Here is an 18,184-nt window from a genome sequence, read left to right on the forward strand (position 1 = left end):
GGTTACTAGGGGAAAGAAATAAATATATATTCTAAAGTTATTACGAACTCCATGGAGCATGTGGAGATCTTCCAACAACCAGGCACTCTCTTTTTTTTCTTTCCCTTTTTTTATATATAGGGAAGTTAGGGGGGAGGGGTTATATGCATTTTATTCCATAGTTTACTTTGTAATCACTTAAAAACGCAATTTAAAAAGTTTTCAAAAAAAAAGAGTGAGGGGCGTGACGAAACCCCACGACGCAATGACGGTGAAAGTTCGGCGCAGACAGACTGAGGTGGAAATGCAGACACAGAGGTTACTCGAGAGACTGGCTCTGAAGGACAAGCACAGTCACAGTTGTATCGCACAAGGTCTGGGAGACAAGTCAAACTTCCAGCTAGATACAGAGACTAGATCTACCTACAGTCTCGCACAGTTTGAGACAAAATCTCATAAGTTCCAAGGTGTGAAATAAAAGATTTATTAGTCTATGTTAGTAAAAGAAAATATACTGCTGTTAGCATTGTAAGATACAATGTAGAATACAGTGTAAGAAGTAAAGATTTTTATTAGTTTATGTCATGGCTGTTGTAATGTTAGAAAGTCATACCTAGAGACATTGTTTTGGTAATTCACAGTATTGTAAAAAAAACTTGAGAAAGAGGATGTATTATGTGTGTATTCGTAGGTCAGAGTGCGTATGGAGGTTTTGTAAAATGGAAGTCTGCTGAATAAACGTGTGTGTTTAATACTGCGGTGTCCGAGTCACATTAACGCCACACTGCTAGGGACTGGTATAGCTCTTGTTCTGCTTGTAAGGATAAGTGCCAGGAGGGAGATCATTGAAGGAGGAGGGATGAATAGACAAGGGAGTCGCGCAACGAATGATTCCTACGGAAAGCAGAAAATGGTGTGGGATGAAGATGTGCTCGGTGGTTGGATCCCTGGTGTGGTGGTGGGAGGGTACCTTCTCCAGCACAACCATTCAGGCAAGCTGTTCCGCCCTCCTTCCTGTCCACTCAGAAACCGGTATGCTGTTGAGTGGCTCCCGATTCGTCCAATCGAGTAAGCTGCAATAGAATGTCCCGGTGAACGCGGAAGGAGCTTTGTTTGGATCGGGACGGCGACGGAGGAAGATGAACAGTCGGTGCAACGGTGGGTCCCGAGGCAGGTCGGAGAAATGGAGATGGAGGAGAAGAGGGAGTTAGAGGTGGAGGACGTGACACGTTCCGCAGGAGAGGGGTTGTGGGTGGAGGACGAATGAGGCATCAAACCTGCTTCTCTATCCCCTACGCATTTCTCCCTCCTGTAACTTGTTCAGTTTCTAAACTCGTACATTTCTCTGCAACCCACCGCCAAACCCCACCTTACTCCCTGCACTTCTGTAGGTGTCCGTCCCTTCCACCGTCTGACTGATGGGAGACGGACACAACTGTACTCCAGTCTGTCGGGAGCGAGATCATGGCAGGGAACCCCCAGTGGGGTCTGGGAAACAGGTTTCTGTGGTGTATGTGTTGTCCATTTGGGTCGGATAAGGATCCACAGGGTGGTGAGACTTCAAGGGCGAGCAGGGGATCAGATCCTTTGCACTTTCTGATTTTGGGAACGGACAGCGCCAGGAGCTGGGAGAATGTTGAGTGACAGAATGGGGTAGGAGAGTGAGCTCGATGGGCTGAATAACCTTTACTGTGTCTCTCCCCCCACCCCCAGAGTCTGCCAGTGACAGGCCTCCTGAGTTCACAGTGGTTTCTCAGCAGTGTCCCAACTTTTTCCAGCCGTAGCATTCTCACCATCACCCCAGATCCATATCTCATCATAAGGGGGTGTCCGTGGTCCCTCCACCTCTCCCTGTCTCTATAACACCACCCTCAGTCTCTACACCTCCTCCTGTCTCTCTGGACTGCTCCACTCTCCTACACCCCTCCCCATCTCTATGACACCAAGCCCACCATTCTCTACACCTCTTCCTGTCTCTGTAAACCCCCTTAGCCCCGGCAACCCTCCCCGTCTCTGTGACCCGTTGCAGCTCCTAAACCCTTCCCCACCTCTGTGACCCCCCTCTGGTTCAACACCCCTCCCCATTTCTGTGAATCACTCCAGCCCCTGCATCCTTGCAAGCCTCCGTGACCCCTTCTGCCCCCAGCACTAGGGAAGGGGTGGTTCAATGTTTTTTATGTTGTATGAGAGGGTGGTAAGGAGTATGAGGGGTGGGGGGAAGGGGTGCAGGCATTTGTTTGGGAAGGAGCGTTGGTGGTAGGGCAGGTTCCAGTGGAGGGTGAGTGGGTGATGGGCTGCATTGGGAGGAGTGAGCTCTGGGGAGAGGGTCATAGGAGGGTAACAGAATGTTGGGAGGATGGGAAGGTGGATTTACTCCCGGCAATCCCATCGGCGTCCATCCCTCCACTGTCTTGACCATACACTGTGTGATTCCTGTCCTTGGGCACCCCTGTGATGCATCATGGGAAAGTTTCCTGAGGTAGAATCACAATTAGCCTGTGGCATTCACATCCTTTGGGATGTCCAGTTCCACTGACTGATTCACACTGGAACAAAGCCTGTTCCCAGGACACATATACAGATGGGTGTAAATCTCTGAGCTCAGAAAGATATTTAATCACCTCCCCCCTCTTCCTTTCCATTACTGAGAATCACCCTGAGTGAAATGTCCCTGGTGTGAGGCAGGCTGAGTGAGCACAGGTTCTGTGTTTTACAGTGCAGTGTTACGGCCAGGGAGATGTCCATGACAAGATTGTAAAGAAGCTGAAAATCACCCGTTGTGCAGATCCAGGTGTTCCCTGTGTTCTCTTTGTCTACAATGTGTCTCGTGAAGCTGAGGATCTTCAAAATGCCCTCCAGTGGGTCAAAGGTAAATACTCTCATTCTCTGTCTCTCAGTGACCGGTGAGGTTTTGTCTCTGTGGGTTTCTGCTGCCTCTTCTCTCGTGACATTAAATAACTGGGAAACATGAAACAATCTCCTGGATGAACTCAGGGTCAGGCAGCATCTGCGGAGGCAGAGTGACTGATCACGTTTTGTGTTGAAATTCTGTGTCAGGACTGTGAAATATTGACCAGGCCTCTGTCTGCACAGACCCCACCTCACCCACACAGTTCCTCCAGTTGCTTGTTTTCTGCTTCACGTTTCGATATCTACTGTCCCCTATGTTTCCAATAAATACCTGTGACACGTAGAGCTGGGAACTCCCTTGCTTTGCCTGGAATGGTGTGTGTGGATCTTTCTGTGCACCTATTTCTGTGCTGTCGTGCTCTCCGAATCTATGCTACTCTGTGATTGAGGAGGTGGGACAGTGTGGAAGGAAGACATTTGTGTTGTGAGTCTGTTGGTCAGCTCCTGACACACTGCATGTCAGAGAATATGATGGTGACTGAACCGGGCTTATTCCATGTGAGAAACAGAATCTGTTTGAGTATCAGGCTGCACCTCACTCTTCACAGTAAACTGCCCCCATGGAATCAGGGACGTGTCTGATGTGTGCCTGGGATGGGAGTGTAGGGAGACTGACGGAACTGTACCCAGTCAGTCAGTGACTGTGCCAGGAGTACTGGCGGATCAAGTCCCCAGACTCACCTCTGTCTCTCTCTGTGACCCTTCCAGTTCTGACTTTCTCCTGGGGAGTTTGATCACAGGACTGGGTGGATGGGACAGTCTCCTACTGGGTCACACAGAGATCCCTCCACTTGGTTGTGTTGTGTCGGAATAAACACAACGAACAGAGATGGGTACAACCTGGTGAATGAAATCTTTGTAATTCCACCACAGGAAAACAAGGGGTGAGTAGAGAAGACGTCTGTGCTGTGATCCTGCTGGAAAAGTCTTTGGCTAAGGAGAGTAAGCCGGAGGATGTTGCTCACCAGGGAATGTTTGATGATAAAACTGTGGTTGTCCGAATTCTCTGGAAACGGAAGAACTCAGCTAGTAAGATTCGGAAGGGTCCCAGGAGCAACTCGAATGCAATGAGGAAAATCAGAGCATCCATCGAGAAGCGTCAGGGTGAGTAATGTTTTCAACGTCACCTGTTTTGCACGTGTTGATCCCAGTGTGTGATGTGGAGACGGTGACGATACCCTTCCCCCTGCTGACCTGGTCTGGTCAGTAGGTTACTCAACACCACCAGGGGTCGATTCTTCACCATGCCCTGAACTGGCCAGGGAAACCGTTCAGTTCTGTAGCAGAGATGGAGACTGTCAGTGACTTCACATCTGTCAGTGGATCAAAGATCAACTTACAATCCAGATCTCCATTTTCTGTCCTGATTTTGAAATGCTGAGACGATACGTTTACCAAATAGTAACCTTGATCTAGATCTTTGTATTGACTCTATCCAAAGATTTTCCCAAGACAAAGTCCTCACTTTAGAATCAAGTGTTCTCCTGAGTGCTGCCAGTGATTCCCTGTTTACATTCTCCTTTCTTGTATTAAACAGTTCAGAATGGGGATCACTGTCCCGGGGCAACGAACATTGGGCATTGAGATGAGGAAATACACACACACAAAATGCTGGAGGAACTCGGCAGGCCAGGCAGCATCTCGGAAAAAAAGTACTGTTTACTTTTCAGGCTGAAACCCTTTGGCAGAACTGGAGTAAAAAGTTAAAGAGTAGATTGAAAAGGTGGGGGGAGGGGAGAGAGAAACAGCAGGTGACAGGTGAGACCTGGAGGGGAAGGGGTGAAGTAAAGAGACCTGGGAAATTGCTTGGTGAGAGACAGAGGCCATGGAAGAAAGAAAAGGGGGGTGGGGGGGAGCACCAGACAGAAGCAATAGGTGGGCAAGGAGATCAGGCAAGTGAGGGAATAGGAGATGAGAAATGGTGAAGGGAGTTTGGAGGACATTGCTGTAAGTTCAAGAAGTCAGTGTTCATGCCATTAGGCTGGAGGTTACCCAAGAGGAATAGAGGGTGTTGTTTCTCCAACCTAAATGTGGACTCATCACGACAGTGGAGGAGGCCATGAATGGACATATGGGGATGGGAAGAGGAATTAAAATGGGTCCACTTCAAATTCCTATTCCGAAATGTCCACCCATTTTAGTCTGTCTCGTTTGACTGTATCCATGTGTTGTTCGAATGATAATTGATTCATGATAATTGATTTGATCTGATTAAAATAATTGGCCATCAAGTACTTCTGCTGCTGCCGGATGGAGTGAAGGTGATTGACAGATGCGGAGGAGGATGGAGTGAAGGTGATTGACAGATGCGGAGGAGGATGGAGTGAAGGTGATTGACCGATGTAGAGGAGGCTGAATCGGGAGCCCCAGATGCAATAGATTCACAGGTGAAGTGCTGCCTCAAATGGAGATATTGGTGCCATAAATGGAGGTGAATGAGCAGGTGTAGTACTTTGGCCTTAGTATTTAGTACTAAGCACTTAGTACTTAGGGTTAAGTGCCAGGAGGGGGATTAGTGAGGAGGGACAAATGGACAAGGGAATCAGCGAGGGAGCGATTCCTACGAGAGTGGCGGGTGTGGGTAGGAAAAGATATGATTGTTATTAGGATCCCTTTAGAGATGCAGAAGTTGCGGTAGATGACGTGTTGGATGTGGAGGCTCATGGAGTGATAGGTAAGGACAGAAGGAACTCCATCACTGTTAATGCAGTGAGAACGTGGGGTGAATGTCACTTTTCCGGAAGTGGAGATGAGGGCAGCAATTAATGGTTGAGGAAGAGAAACTCCACTCTATGAAGGAGGAGGACATTTCCAGGAAAGCCTACTCCTGGGAAAAGATGATGGAGACAAAGGAACAGAGAAAAGGGAATAGCATTTTTACAGGAGACAAGTTGGGAAATGGTATAGTTAAGGTAATTGTGGAAATCCATAAGTTTATAAAAGACGTTAGTTGACAGTTTGTCTCCAGCGATGGAGGCATAGACATTGAGAAAGGGGAGGGAAGTGTCAGAAATGGACCAAATAAAATTAAGGGTTGGGTGGAAGTGACAGGCACAGTTAATGAAATGGATGAGCTCAGCAAGTGTGCATGAAACAGCACCAAACTAGTCAATGTAGTGGAGGAAGAATTGGGGAGCATTACTGGGGAAGGCTTGGGACATGGACTTTTCTCCTTAGCCAATGAAGAAGCAGGCATATGTGGGGCCTGTGCGGGTGCCCATGGTTCTTCTTTGAGTTTGGAACGTCTCTCAAGGAGAAGTGGGAATTTCAGTTTGTGTTTAGTCTCTCAGTTACGATGGAAAAGGTGGAGAAGAGATGAGGCAGTGTGGTAGGGAGAAAGAGAGGTAAACTGGCAAGCAACTGGAAACTGAAGATGACAGTGTAGGTGCTGCACAAAACAGTTGCCCTGTCTACACTCGGTGTCACTGAAGTGGAGCAGGCCACATTATGAGTTCCCAGAATTAGTATCAGTTTTGTGATCAGTAACATAAGTCAATCTACAATGCAATAAATAAAATATACTATAAGTTATCATAAGAAAAAATAGAAAGAGTTAAATAACTAGCTCAGTAAGTGAGCAAAAATGGTGAGGTAGTGCATGGGTTCATTCTCTGTTCAGCAATCTGATAGCGGAGGGGAAGTTGTTCCTGAAACATTAAGTGTGCATTGTCAGTCTCCAGTATCTCTGTTTTGGTGGTAGCAATGAGAAGAGGGCATGTCCTACGTGATGGGTCCTTAATGTTGGATCTCAGCTTTTGAAATCATCACCTTTTGAAGATCTCCTCGATGGTGAGGAGACTCATGTCCTTGATGGAGCAGCTGTTTACGACTCTCTGCAGCTCTTTCCAGTCCTGTACAGTGTCCTCTCTGTACCAGATAGTGATGTAATCAGTTAGAATACTCAACATAGTACATCTAGAGAAATTTGCTGGAGTCTTGATGACTGACCAAATCTCCTTAAACTCGTACTGAAAGTAACTGCTCTTGTTCATCATTTCATCATGTTGGTTTCCATGGTAGCACTGCGATTGGAATGCCACTATTGCACCTTGGGGCATTGAAGTTTGGAGTTCAATTCCAATGTCACCGGTAAGGAGTCTGTACATAGACATTCATGGGTTTTCTCCAGCTGCTCCATTTTCCTCCCACAGTCCAAAGACTTACCTTTGAAAGGTTAATCAGTCATTGTAAGTTGTCCCGTGATTAGGCTAGGGTTAAATCGGGGGTTGCTGGGCAGCACGGCTCGAAGGGCAGAAGGGCCCATTCCAAACTGTGTCTCAATCAATCAATCAATCAATCAATCAATAAATTGCCAGCCTCCAGACAGGAAACAATGTCCCACCATCACCTGCAGCTTCCTGCCAACAAGCCAGTTGTGAGTAAAGATGCAGGGACCTGAACCGATGTGATTTAAGACACAAGGACCTGCACTGATATCGCATCTTGCCAGGTCCCAACCTGTTTTCCCTGCAATGTTGCAATCAGACAGGGGCTGTGCTCCACACCTGGATTATCTGCATTAATAACTGGGTTACAAGATGTTCAAAGTGCATGAATCATAAACTGATGGCAGCAACGTAAACAGCATGCTGGCCTTTATTGGCAAGGGTTTAGCTTTTAAAAATAGAGAGGTTTTGTTGCAATTGCCTCACCTAGGACAATGTCTACTGTTCTGGTGCCCTCACCTGCAGAAAACCGGAGACAGCAGAAAGGAGATTCACCAGGCTCTTTCCTGACATGAGAGGGTTGTCCCATCGACAGAGACGAAACCTTTTGGACTGTTTACCTTGGAGTTCAGAAGAAGGTGGGGTGAACATATTCAAAGGTCTAAGACTCTGGTTTGAGAGGGTTAAGACGTTTGATGTTTTCAGCAGTGTCTGGCACAAGAATAATAAATACAGATAATGGGTTGTTGGTTTAAAACTGATTTATTGGAATTTCTGATGGATCAGAGATGGTGTTAAAGTGGAGGGGAATGAACAGTTAATGAATGGACCAGTAGAGGAGCTTGGGGAAAGGTGACAGAAGAGGAATTGGATATCAGCACAGATCAGTCCTGACCCCACTGACTAGTGGGGCAGGTTTGATTACCAAGTCACCTGCCCCTCCCATTCCATCTGTTTGATTCGAACCTGAGAGCCGCACTGCCCACATTCCACTTCTTTCCACTAACTAAACACAGTCCAAGATCAGGCACCAAGCTGGCCTGCGCTCCTTTCTATCCACCTACGAACCCACAACTTGATGAGCGGTTCCCGATTGGTCCAATGGAGCAAGCAGCGGATAGACCCGTGACAGAGGAAGACGTACAACCCTGGGTCCCAGAGCAGGTTGGAGAAATGGAGATGGAGAGAGAGTGTTTCTGGGAGAGAGAGGTGAAGGTTCTTTGGAGGATGGAGAAAAGGGAATGATGCGAGACAAATTTGAGACGTTCCAGAGGAGAGAAGTTGGGGGTGGAGGATGTAGGGACTGGCTGGGTTACCAAGCCACCTTCTCTAGCCCCTACACCTTTGTTTGTCCTACAACCATTTTGGTTTCTAAAATCGTCCATGGCTTTGTGACCCACCACTAAAACCCACATTACTTCCTGCACTTCTGTAGGCGTCCATACCTTCCACTGTCTGACTGTGATGAGAGACTGACACAACTGTACTCCAGTCTGTCAGAGGTCAGACCAGGAGTGAGATCATGGCAGGAAAACTCAGTGTGGCTGGGAAGTGGGTTTCTGACTGGTGCATGTGTTGTCCAGCAGGGTCGGGTAAGGATCCACAGGGTGGTGATATTCCATCGATGATGAACAAGTCTTCCCCATCGAACAACACCACGAGCTCGAAGAAGGTTCAGTGTAATGGTGAGTGAGAGAACGGGGTAGTAAGGAAAACCTGAAAGGCTGAAGAGTCTCTGCAAAGTTCATCTAATAGTGTCCTAGTGACAGGCCTCAGCTCACAGTCGATTCTCAACAGTGAACCTTTTGTTTCCAGAATCTGGGTTCTCACTGACTCCCTGATGTCTGTACCTCATCCTGTGGGTGTGTCTGAACTCCCTTCCCCTGTGGCCACTACAATTTTCCCTGTCTCTGTGACCCCCTTCAACCTGTACTCTCCCCGTCTTTGAGACCTCCTACAGCCCTAATGCCCCTTCCCACCCCGTGATCCCAATGGACCCACCTCACCTCCCTGTCTCTGTGCCCCCTCCGGCCACAACGCCACTCCACGTCACTGTAAACCGCACCCATCCATGACAGCCTTCTATCCTTGCTGACCTCCCCATCTCTGTGAAACCATCCAGCCCTTTATCCCTCTAAGTCCCTGTAACCCCTTCTGTCCTCAGCACTAGAGAGGCATTTGTGCAGAGATTGGTGTACGTGGGGAGGAGATGGTTGCAGTATGAGGGATGGGCTCATGGGTAGGGGTAGTGAGTGAGTTAGGGGGTGTAGGTGTGGGTTTTAGTGGGAGCTGTGGTGGTATCCATGGGCATCCGTCCTTCCATTGTCTTGACCATACACTGTGTGATTCCTGTCCTTGGGCACCCCTGTGATGCATCACATGAAAGTTTCCTGAGGTAAGATCACAATCAGCCTGGGACATTCACATCCTTTGGGATGTCCAGTTCCACTGACTGATTCACACTGATACAAAGCCTGTTCCCACGACACATATACAGGTGGGTGTCCAACTCTGAGCTCAGATAGATATTTAATCACCTCCCCCTCTTCCTTTCCATTACTAAGAAACACCCTGAGTGAAATGTCCCTGGTGTGAGGCAGGCTGAGTGAGCACAGGTTCTGTGTTTTACAGTGCAGTGTTGCGGTCAGGGAGATGTCCATGACAAGATTGTAAAGAGGCTGAAAATCACCCGTTGTGCAGATCCAGGTGTTCCCTGTGTTCTCTTTGTCTACAATGTGTCTCGTGAAGTTGAGGATCTTCAAAATGCCCTCCAGTGGGTCAAAGGTAAATACTCTCATTCTCTGTCTCTCAGTGACCGGTGAGGTTTTGTCTCTGTGGGTTTCTGCTGCCTCTTCTCTCGTGACATTAAATAACTGGGAAACATGAAACAATCTCCTGGATGAACTCAGGGTCAGGCAGCATCTGCGGAGGCAGAGTGACTGATCACGTTTTGTGTTGAAATTCTGTGTCAGGACTGTGAAATATTGACCAGGCCTCTGTCTGCACAGACCCCACCTCACCCACACAGTTCCTCCAGTTGCTTGTTTTCTGCTTCACGTTTCGATATCTACTGTCCCCTATGTTTCCAATAAATACCTGTGACATGTAGAGCTGGAAACTCCCTGGCTGTGCCTGGAATGGTGTGTGTGGATCTTTCTGTGATACTATTTCTGTGCTGTCGTGCTCTCCGAATCTATGCTACTCTGTGATTGAGGAGGTGGGATAGTGTGGAAGGAAGACATTTGTGTTGTGAGTCTGTTGGTCAGCTCCTGACACACTGTATGTCAGAGAATACGATGGTGACTGAACTGGGCTTATTCTATGTGAGAAACAGAATCTGTTTGAGTATCAGGCTGCACCTCACTCTTCACAGTAAACTGCCCCCATGGAATATCAGGGACGTGTCCAATGTGTGTCTGGGATGGGAGAGTTGGGAGACTAACAGAACTGTACCCAGTCAGTCAGTGACTGTGCCAGGAGTACTGGCAGATCAAGTCCCCAGACTCACCTCTGTCTCTCTCTGTGACCCTTCCAGTTCTGACACTCTCCTGGTGATCACAGGACTGGGTGGATGGGACAGTCTCCTACTGGGTCACACAGAGATCCCTCCACTTGGTTGTGTTGTGTCGGAATAAACACAATGAACAAAGATGGGTACAACCTGGTGAGTGAAATCTGTGTAATTCCATCACAGAGAAACAAGGGGTGAGTAGAGAAGACGTCTGTGCTGTGATCCTGCTGGAAAAGTCTTTGGCTAAGGAGAGTAAGCCGGAGGATGTTGCTCACCAGGGAATGTTTGATGAGATAACTGTGGTTGTCCGAATTCTCTGGAAACGGAAGAACTCAGCTAGTAAGATTCGGAAGGGTCCCAGGAGCAACTCGAATGCAATGAGGAAAATCAGAGCATCCATCGAGAAGCGTCAGGGTGAGTAATGTTTTCAACGTCACCTGTTTTGCACGTGTTGATCCCAGTGTGTGATGTGGAGACGGTGACGATACCCTTCCCCCTGCTGACCTGGTCTGGTCAGTAGGTTACTCAACACCACCAGGGGTCGATTCTTCACCATGCCCTGAACTGGCCAGGGAAACCGTTCAGTTCTGTAGCAGAGATGGAGACTGTCAGTGACTTCACATCTGTCAGTGGATCAAAGATCAACTTACATTCCAGATCTCCATTTTCTGTCCTGGTTTTGAAATGCTCAGAAAATCTGTTTATCAAACAGTATCCTTGATGTGTAACCTTGTGTTGGACTCTGTCCATGGATTTTCCCAGGAGAATGCCCACACAATAGAATTTATTGTTTTCCTGAGAGCTGGAATGATGAAATAGCCAGTGGTTCCCTGCTTCCATTCCTTCCCTGTAATGATTATTTGGGAATGGGCTCTCTGTCCTGGGGCAAAAAGCATTGAGCACTGAGATTAGGAAGTGTTGTGAATTGTTGTATCTCTACCCCGGGAAGATGTGTTTACCCAGTTGTTGGGGATATCCAATGGAAAATCAGTGGAATGGGTATCCCAGACCTGATGACCAGATGGGAGGGAGGAGCTGAGGTTGGTAATCAGCTGGGACCTCATTCAGAGGGGCAGGAAGGTACAACAGTTAGTCAATCCACTTCTGTTTCTGTTTTATTGACTCTGGTATTCCAAACCTAAGATAGTAAAGACAGACAAAGCATTGTATTTGTTCCACACACAAAACGCTGGAGGAACTCAGCAGGTCAGGCAACATCTACGGGAATGAATAAACATTCGATGTTTTGGTCCAAGACTGTTCTTCAGGACTGGAAAGGAAGGGGGAGGATGCCACAGTAGAAAGATGGGTGGAGGGGCAAGAGGACAACTCGGTGATATGTAAAGCCAGGTAGACAGTAAAAGTAAAAGCACTGCAGAGAAAGGAACCTGATTGGAGAGAAGATTGGATCATAGGAGAAAGAGAAGGAGCGAACTCAGGGGAGGTGATAGGCAGGTATGAAGGGTTAAGAGGCCAGAGTGGGGAGTAGAAGAGGAGAGAATGAGGAGAGAAAAACCTTTTAATCAGAAGGTGAAATCAATATTCATGCCATCAGGTTGGCCACCCAGAAGGAATATTAGGAGTTGCTCCTCCACCCTGAGGACAGCCTCATCGTGTTGGAATGGGAATGGAAATCAGAATGAAAATGATTAGCCTCCGGGAAGTACCTCCTTTAGTGGGTGGCGCATAGGTGCTTGACAAAGCGGTCCCCAGTTTGCAATTGGTTTCCCAGAGTAGAGGAGGCCGCATGGGATCACCGGACACAATAGAGAACCACATCAGATTCACAGGTGAAGTGTTACCACCTGAGAGGTCTGTCTGGGGCCCTGACTGGAGGTGGGGGGGGGGGGGAATGTGAATGGACAGGTTTCGTATCACTTTGGCCATTTGCAGGGATATGTGCCGGGAGGGAGATTAGAGTGGACAGACGAGTGAACAGGAGAATCATGGAGGGAGCGATCCCTGTGGACACCGGAGAGAGGGTGGGGGAGGTAAAGATAAGTTTGGTAGGTTATCCTTAGAGATAAGGAAGTTATGGAGAATGAGTTTTTGGAAATGGAGGCTAATGGGATAGTAGAAAAGGACAAGATGAACTCTATTATTGTGAAGGTACTGGGAAGACTAGGTGAGCATGGATGTTTGGGAAATGGAGGAGATGCAGGTGAGGGCAGCATCAACAGTGGAGGAAGAGAAACCCCCGTTCTTTGAAGGAGGAGGAAATGTCTGCTGTCCTGGAGAGGAAACCTGCATCCTGGGAACAGACCCAGCAGAGACGAAGAAACTGAAAAAAGGGAATAGCAATTTTACAGGAGACAGGGTGGGACGTGGTAGAGTCAAGATAACTGTGGGAATTGTTCGTTTATAAAAGATATCGGTCAACAGTTTGTCTCCAAATTTAGGCACAGAAATCAAAAAAGGAGGGAGAGGTGTTCAGAATGGACCAAGTGAATGTGAGGGCAAGGTGGAAATTGAAGGCAAAGTTGGAGAAATTGGTGCATGAAGCAGCACCAATGCAGTTATCAATGGGGCATAGGAAGAGTTGGGGAGTATTTTGGGAGAAAGCTTGGAACGTGGACTGTTCTACGCTGTTATGTACCCCGTAATGGGTTAAAAGAACCAGCAGAAATGGAACACACCTGGAGTCTGGTTCTGCTGTTAACAAACACCATTTTATTAGTAACTACATGATAAGGTAATATAAAATCTGAAAAATCAAACCGGTTAGAAGAGTTTATGCATATAACTGTGCAAATATAAAACCCAAACTTCTTCAAGCTTAGGTGGTAAGTGATACAGTGGTATGACGGTATATAAACAAAGTCAATTCAGTTTGTGATATTGGGTCGAGTGGAGTTGAAGAGAGAGAGAGAGGTGATTTGTTATCCAAAGAAGCTGATGCCATTGTTCTTCCCATTGTCCTCTGAAAATCTTTTAATGTCACTGACTGTGACCATGCTAAGGGTACTGTTTTCACGTGGTAAAACTATCAACCCAAGCAAGGGTTAAATACACCAATAGCTTTCCACAGGTCACCCCTTTTCCACACTGCGAGAGCCACTGATCGATTCTCTCAATTAATCTTCAAAGCCCACCCTTTCATGGGCACTCAAAGCTCATCCAGTGTCTATTTCTTCTGTGTGTCTGCAGGAAAACTACCTGACCTTGTATATAGATCCAAACATGCTGAACACCAGATGTCCATTATATAACTCAGCCCTTCCATCACCATAGCAACTCACGAGTCTCTCTCTCCCCTCTCTCTCTTCCCTCTCCCCTCTCTCTCTCCCCTCTCTCATCTGCTCTCTCTCTCTCCTCTCCCCTCTCTCTCTCCCTTCTCCCCCCCTCCCTCCCTCCACATAATAAATCAGTGTCAATCACAATTGGTTTCTGCACAGGACAAATGTTGACATCAAAATTTGGAAGGCTAAGATGAGTGATAGCAACTCCTTTTCAACAGGGGAATAATTTTTCTGGTGCTCAATAAATTTCTTTGAGAAATAAGCTACAGGATGTTAAATGTCATCATCACCTTTTTTAACAACACTGCCCTGGTAGCTTCGTCACTAGTGTCTTCCACTATAGAAAATGGTTTAGTAAAATCAGGTGCTTTGAGCACAGATTGATAACTCAGAATAGTTTTCTGTCATTCAAATGCCTTCTGGCAAACTAATTCCATACAAATCTTTTACTTTTCCTTAGTAGTTTTGTTAGGGGGAGAGCGAAAATCCGGGAAGTTTTTGCAAAACTTATGATAATACCCAGCCATCCCTAAAAACCTTCTTAAAACTTTCTTGCCTGTCGGAACGGGAACCTCAACATGAACCTTGGCCTGCACAGGAGACAGTTGGCCCTGGCCTACCACATAGCCAAGATACGTGACAGTGGTATGGCCAATTTCACTTCTAGCGAAGTTGACAGTAAGGCTGGGCTTGGAAAGCCTGTAAAACCGCTTCTCTACTACCGAGATATGTTCTTCCCACGTGTCACTCCATACAACCAAATCATCAATATAAGCCCCTTTATTTTCTAATCCTCGAATCACAGATTTAATCATTCTCTGAAATGACCCTGGAGTAATTTTCATTCCAAAGGGGAAAACATTATACTCATACAGTCCAAATCGTGTTACAAATGCAGAGATTTATTTAGCCCTTTCTTTCAAGGGAACACACCAGTATGCTTTTAACAGGTCAATCTTTGTAAGGTGTTTAGCCTTTCCCACCTTATCAATACAGTAATCCACTCTCGGGATAGGATAAGCATCTGTCTTGGTCACTGCATTAACTTTCCGTAATCAGTACAGAATCTCATGCTTCCATCCTGTTTAGGCACAATAACCCAGGGTGACACCCAGTCTGAGGTAGATGGCCTAATGATACCATTTGTCAGCATGTACCCAATTTCTTGTTCAGCCATTTTACTCTTCTAATTTCATTCTGTAGGGATGTTGCTTAATCAGGTCAACTTGTCCTACAATGATGCCATACATGGCAGCTCTGCTTTGGTTAGGAACATCAGGGAACAAATCCCCATACTTGCTAATTAATCCGTTCAATTAATTTTGCTAGTCAGGCTCCAAATGATGGAATTTATTGTCAATGTTTTCCAAAACAACAGAATTCCTGAGCTTTGTTGAGACTGTACTTAGCTTATTATCTGGTACCTCATTACCAGTCTCCATGACTCCACTTATTTTCATAACAGAACTCACAGGTGCTGTCTCTGAGTTATGATAAGGCTTTAACATATTAATGTGTACCACTTGAGTAGTTTTCCTTCGGTCAGGAGTCCTAACAACATAATTCAAACAGTCATTTTTTAGATTATCTGGTATGGTCAACTAAATTTTGCTTGGAGGGGGTTGGTCAAGAGTGGGACTAGAACCTTATCTCCAACATGATATATCTGTTCTCTAGCTTTTCTGTCATACCAGACCTTCATCTTCCTCTGAGAGTTCTGCAAATTCTGCTTTGCAAAGTCACAAACCTTCTTAAGTCTATCTCTGATTTCCAAAACATAACTGAGAATGCTTACACACACCTCCTGATTAGACCACTGTTACCTGAGTAAAGTCAAGGGTCCTCTGGCCCTGTGACAAAAAAAAACAAGTTCAAACAGGCTAAACCCTAATGATTCTTAAAACGAGTCTCTGACAGCAAACAGAAGTAAATTCATGCCTTCATCCCAGTCTTTTCCATTTTCCACACAGTATGTTTTAATCATTAAGAGTGGAATGAAACCTTTTGAAGGTTCCTTGGGACTCTGGGTGGTATGCAGATGATACAATTTGCTTAGTTCCCAGTTCACCAACTATCTGCTGGAATGTTCTCGAGTAAGCTTACTTTCCCAGTTAGATTGAATCTCTCTGGGCAGATTAACCAAAATGAAAAACTTGATGAGAACTTTCACTACAGTTTTAGCCTTGATATTTCTGAGGGGAACCGCTTCAGGGAACCTAGACCCAGTACAAATAATAGTTAACAAGTACTGATGGCCAGCTGTGTCCTTGGCAATGGGCCAACACAATCCACTATGACTCTAGAAAAAAGTTCACCAAAAGCAGGTATCAGCCTAAGGGGTGCTACTGGGATGGCCTGATTTGGTTTCCCCACAACTTGGCAGGTGTGACAGGCTCTGCAAAAACTCACAACACCCTTCTTTAAATTAGGCCAGAAGAATTCTTTTATAATCCGGTTCACTATCTTCCTCACTTCAAAATATCCACCTGAAGGCATTTTATGAGCCAGGTTTAAAATTTCAGCCCTGTAAGCTTTCAGGACCACAACTTGGTACACAATGGCCCAATCCTCACTTCCTCATTAACACCCCGTCCTTAAGATAATGGCCTACTGACTCCCTCTGAACCTCATCATCAGAGAGAGCTGTTTCTTTAGCACAGCAATCTCTGGATTTTGGTTTTGTTTGGCTATAAATTAGCTCCTGAACAAAGACAAACCTCTCTCATGTGCCTTACTACCCAAGTCCTGCTGAAACATAGAAGGTAGAAAAGTCTCTGATAAATCCTCATGATTTGAATCCCTGTTTTTGCTATCATGTGCCTCAGAATCCCCCTGCCCCGAACTATCTGCACCAGCAGACTTTTTAGACCTGGTTCGGGTTACTATGTAGGCGGGGTATATATCAATATCCATGTCATCAGGAACAGGTTTGCTCATTAACTGCACTGCTGAATAAACGTCCCCACCTACAAGGTCATTACCAAGCAAGACATTAACATTGTCTATCGGTAATGCAGATCGTACCCCAGTCTTAACAGGTCTTGATACCAATTCATATTTCAAAATTACCTTATGCAAAGGCATGGACTCACTCCCCTTTCCAATACATTTGATATTATTGAGTTCATCAGTTTTCATCTCCTCACTGAATTCCCAAACATTGTATTATATTAGTGACTGAAAAGCCCCAGTATCTTGTCAGATTCTCACTGGAACCGGAGTTGACCCCTCTTTTACAGACACAAACCCATTTGAGATAAACCGCTCAAATCCTTCTTGCACTCGGTCAGACCCCTCCTTCCTTAGTGGTGTCTCAACTGACTGAATTGTCTCCTTTTCCTTTTTCTCTTTTCAGAGCAAAACAATTAGATACCACATGACTGGGCTTCTTACAAACTGGAAAATTTTCCTTTTGATTGCTTTCCTTCCTCCGTACTTTTGTCACTAGTTCCTGACTTCCTGGTTTAACCTGTGGGTTATCTCTGATATCTCAGTTACTCGTTTGGTAGCTCTTATTTGAGAAAAACTTAACCTTATGGGTTAAGGCATACTTGTCTGCTAGCCTACCAGACACTGAAATGGTCTCAGCCTCTTTCTGTCCTTATTTCAGCAGGGATGCAGCTTTTAAACTCTTCAATCAAAATCAACTCTCTTAAGTTGCTAATGCCCTCATTTGCCCCTTTTGAGGTACACCAATTGAAGTACACCTGTTTTTCATGGGCAAAATCCATATACGTTTGGTTCCAGGACTTCCTCAATCTTGAAACTTTTGTCTGTATGCCTCCAGAACTAACTCATAAACCTTAAGCACAGCATCCTTCATTGTATTATAATTGTTGGCATCTACCACAGTCAGGGCAGAATACACTTGCTGAGCCTTCCCCTTAGTCACACTTTGTAACAGAACAGCCCACTGATCCTTCGGCCATTTCCAATTCTGGGCCACCTTTTCCAAATGTAGGAAATACCTATCAACCAGTTCCATCAAATGGAGGTTCCAACTTAATCTCTTGGCTGGCATTAAATGGTACAATCAGCTCATCACCAGGGCCTGGCACTTGACCCTCTCGCTGCCATTTCTCCCTCTCGAACACTCTGTTTTTCTGTTTCTTCTCTCTACTTTTCTGCCTCTTCTCTCTGTTTTTCTGCCTCTCTAGCATCATACTGCCTTTGTCTTTCTTTATCCTCAGTCTCTAATTTAAGTCTATCTAACTTAATTTGTTGCAATTGTAACTGGATCTCTTTACCTACAGGAAAACCCCTTTAACTCCACTTCAACAAATTACTTCATAGAGATATAGCATTCAACTATTTTCCTTTGACATTCTACCTTTGTCATACCCTTCTTTATCCCCGTAAATTTCAACTCTTTAACAATG

General features: G+C 45.9%; 1 protein-coding gene across 2 annotated transcripts in view; it reads left to right on the top strand.

The window, feature by feature from the left end:
* Nucleotides 1–424: 424 nt before the first annotated feature.
* The window catches only part of LOC132393901 (uncharacterized), a 40,944-nt gene continuing 23,184 nt past the window's right edge, over nt 425–18,184 (top strand). Inside the window, exons 1-7 of one of the 2 annotated variants that reach the window (XM_059969326.1) lie at nt 425–446; nt 1,006–1,137; nt 2,696–2,848; nt 3,763–3,993; nt 8,639–8,740; nt 9,687–9,839; nt 10,750–10,980. In XM_059969326.1, coding sequence (XP_059825309.1) covers nt 1,119–1,137; nt 2,696–2,848; nt 3,763–3,993; nt 8,639–8,740; nt 9,687–9,839; nt 10,750–10,980 — 889 coding nt within the window. In that variant the 5' untranslated portion in view covers nt 425–446; nt 1,006–1,118. Of the gene's footprint in view, nt 447–468; nt 1,138–2,695; nt 2,849–3,762; nt 3,994–8,638; nt 8,741–9,686; nt 9,840–10,749; nt 10,981–18,184 lie in introns of those variants that run through there. The other variant, XM_059969330.1, reaches the window with a different exon arrangement.

This window comes from Hypanus sabinus, chromosome 1 (genome assembly GCF_030144855.1).
Source record: "Hypanus sabinus isolate sHypSab1 chromosome 1, sHypSab1.hap1, whole genome shotgun sequence".
In the NCBI taxonomy this organism is placed as follows: Eukaryota; Metazoa; Chordata; class Chondrichthyes; order Myliobatiformes; family Dasyatidae; genus Hypanus; species Hypanus sabinus.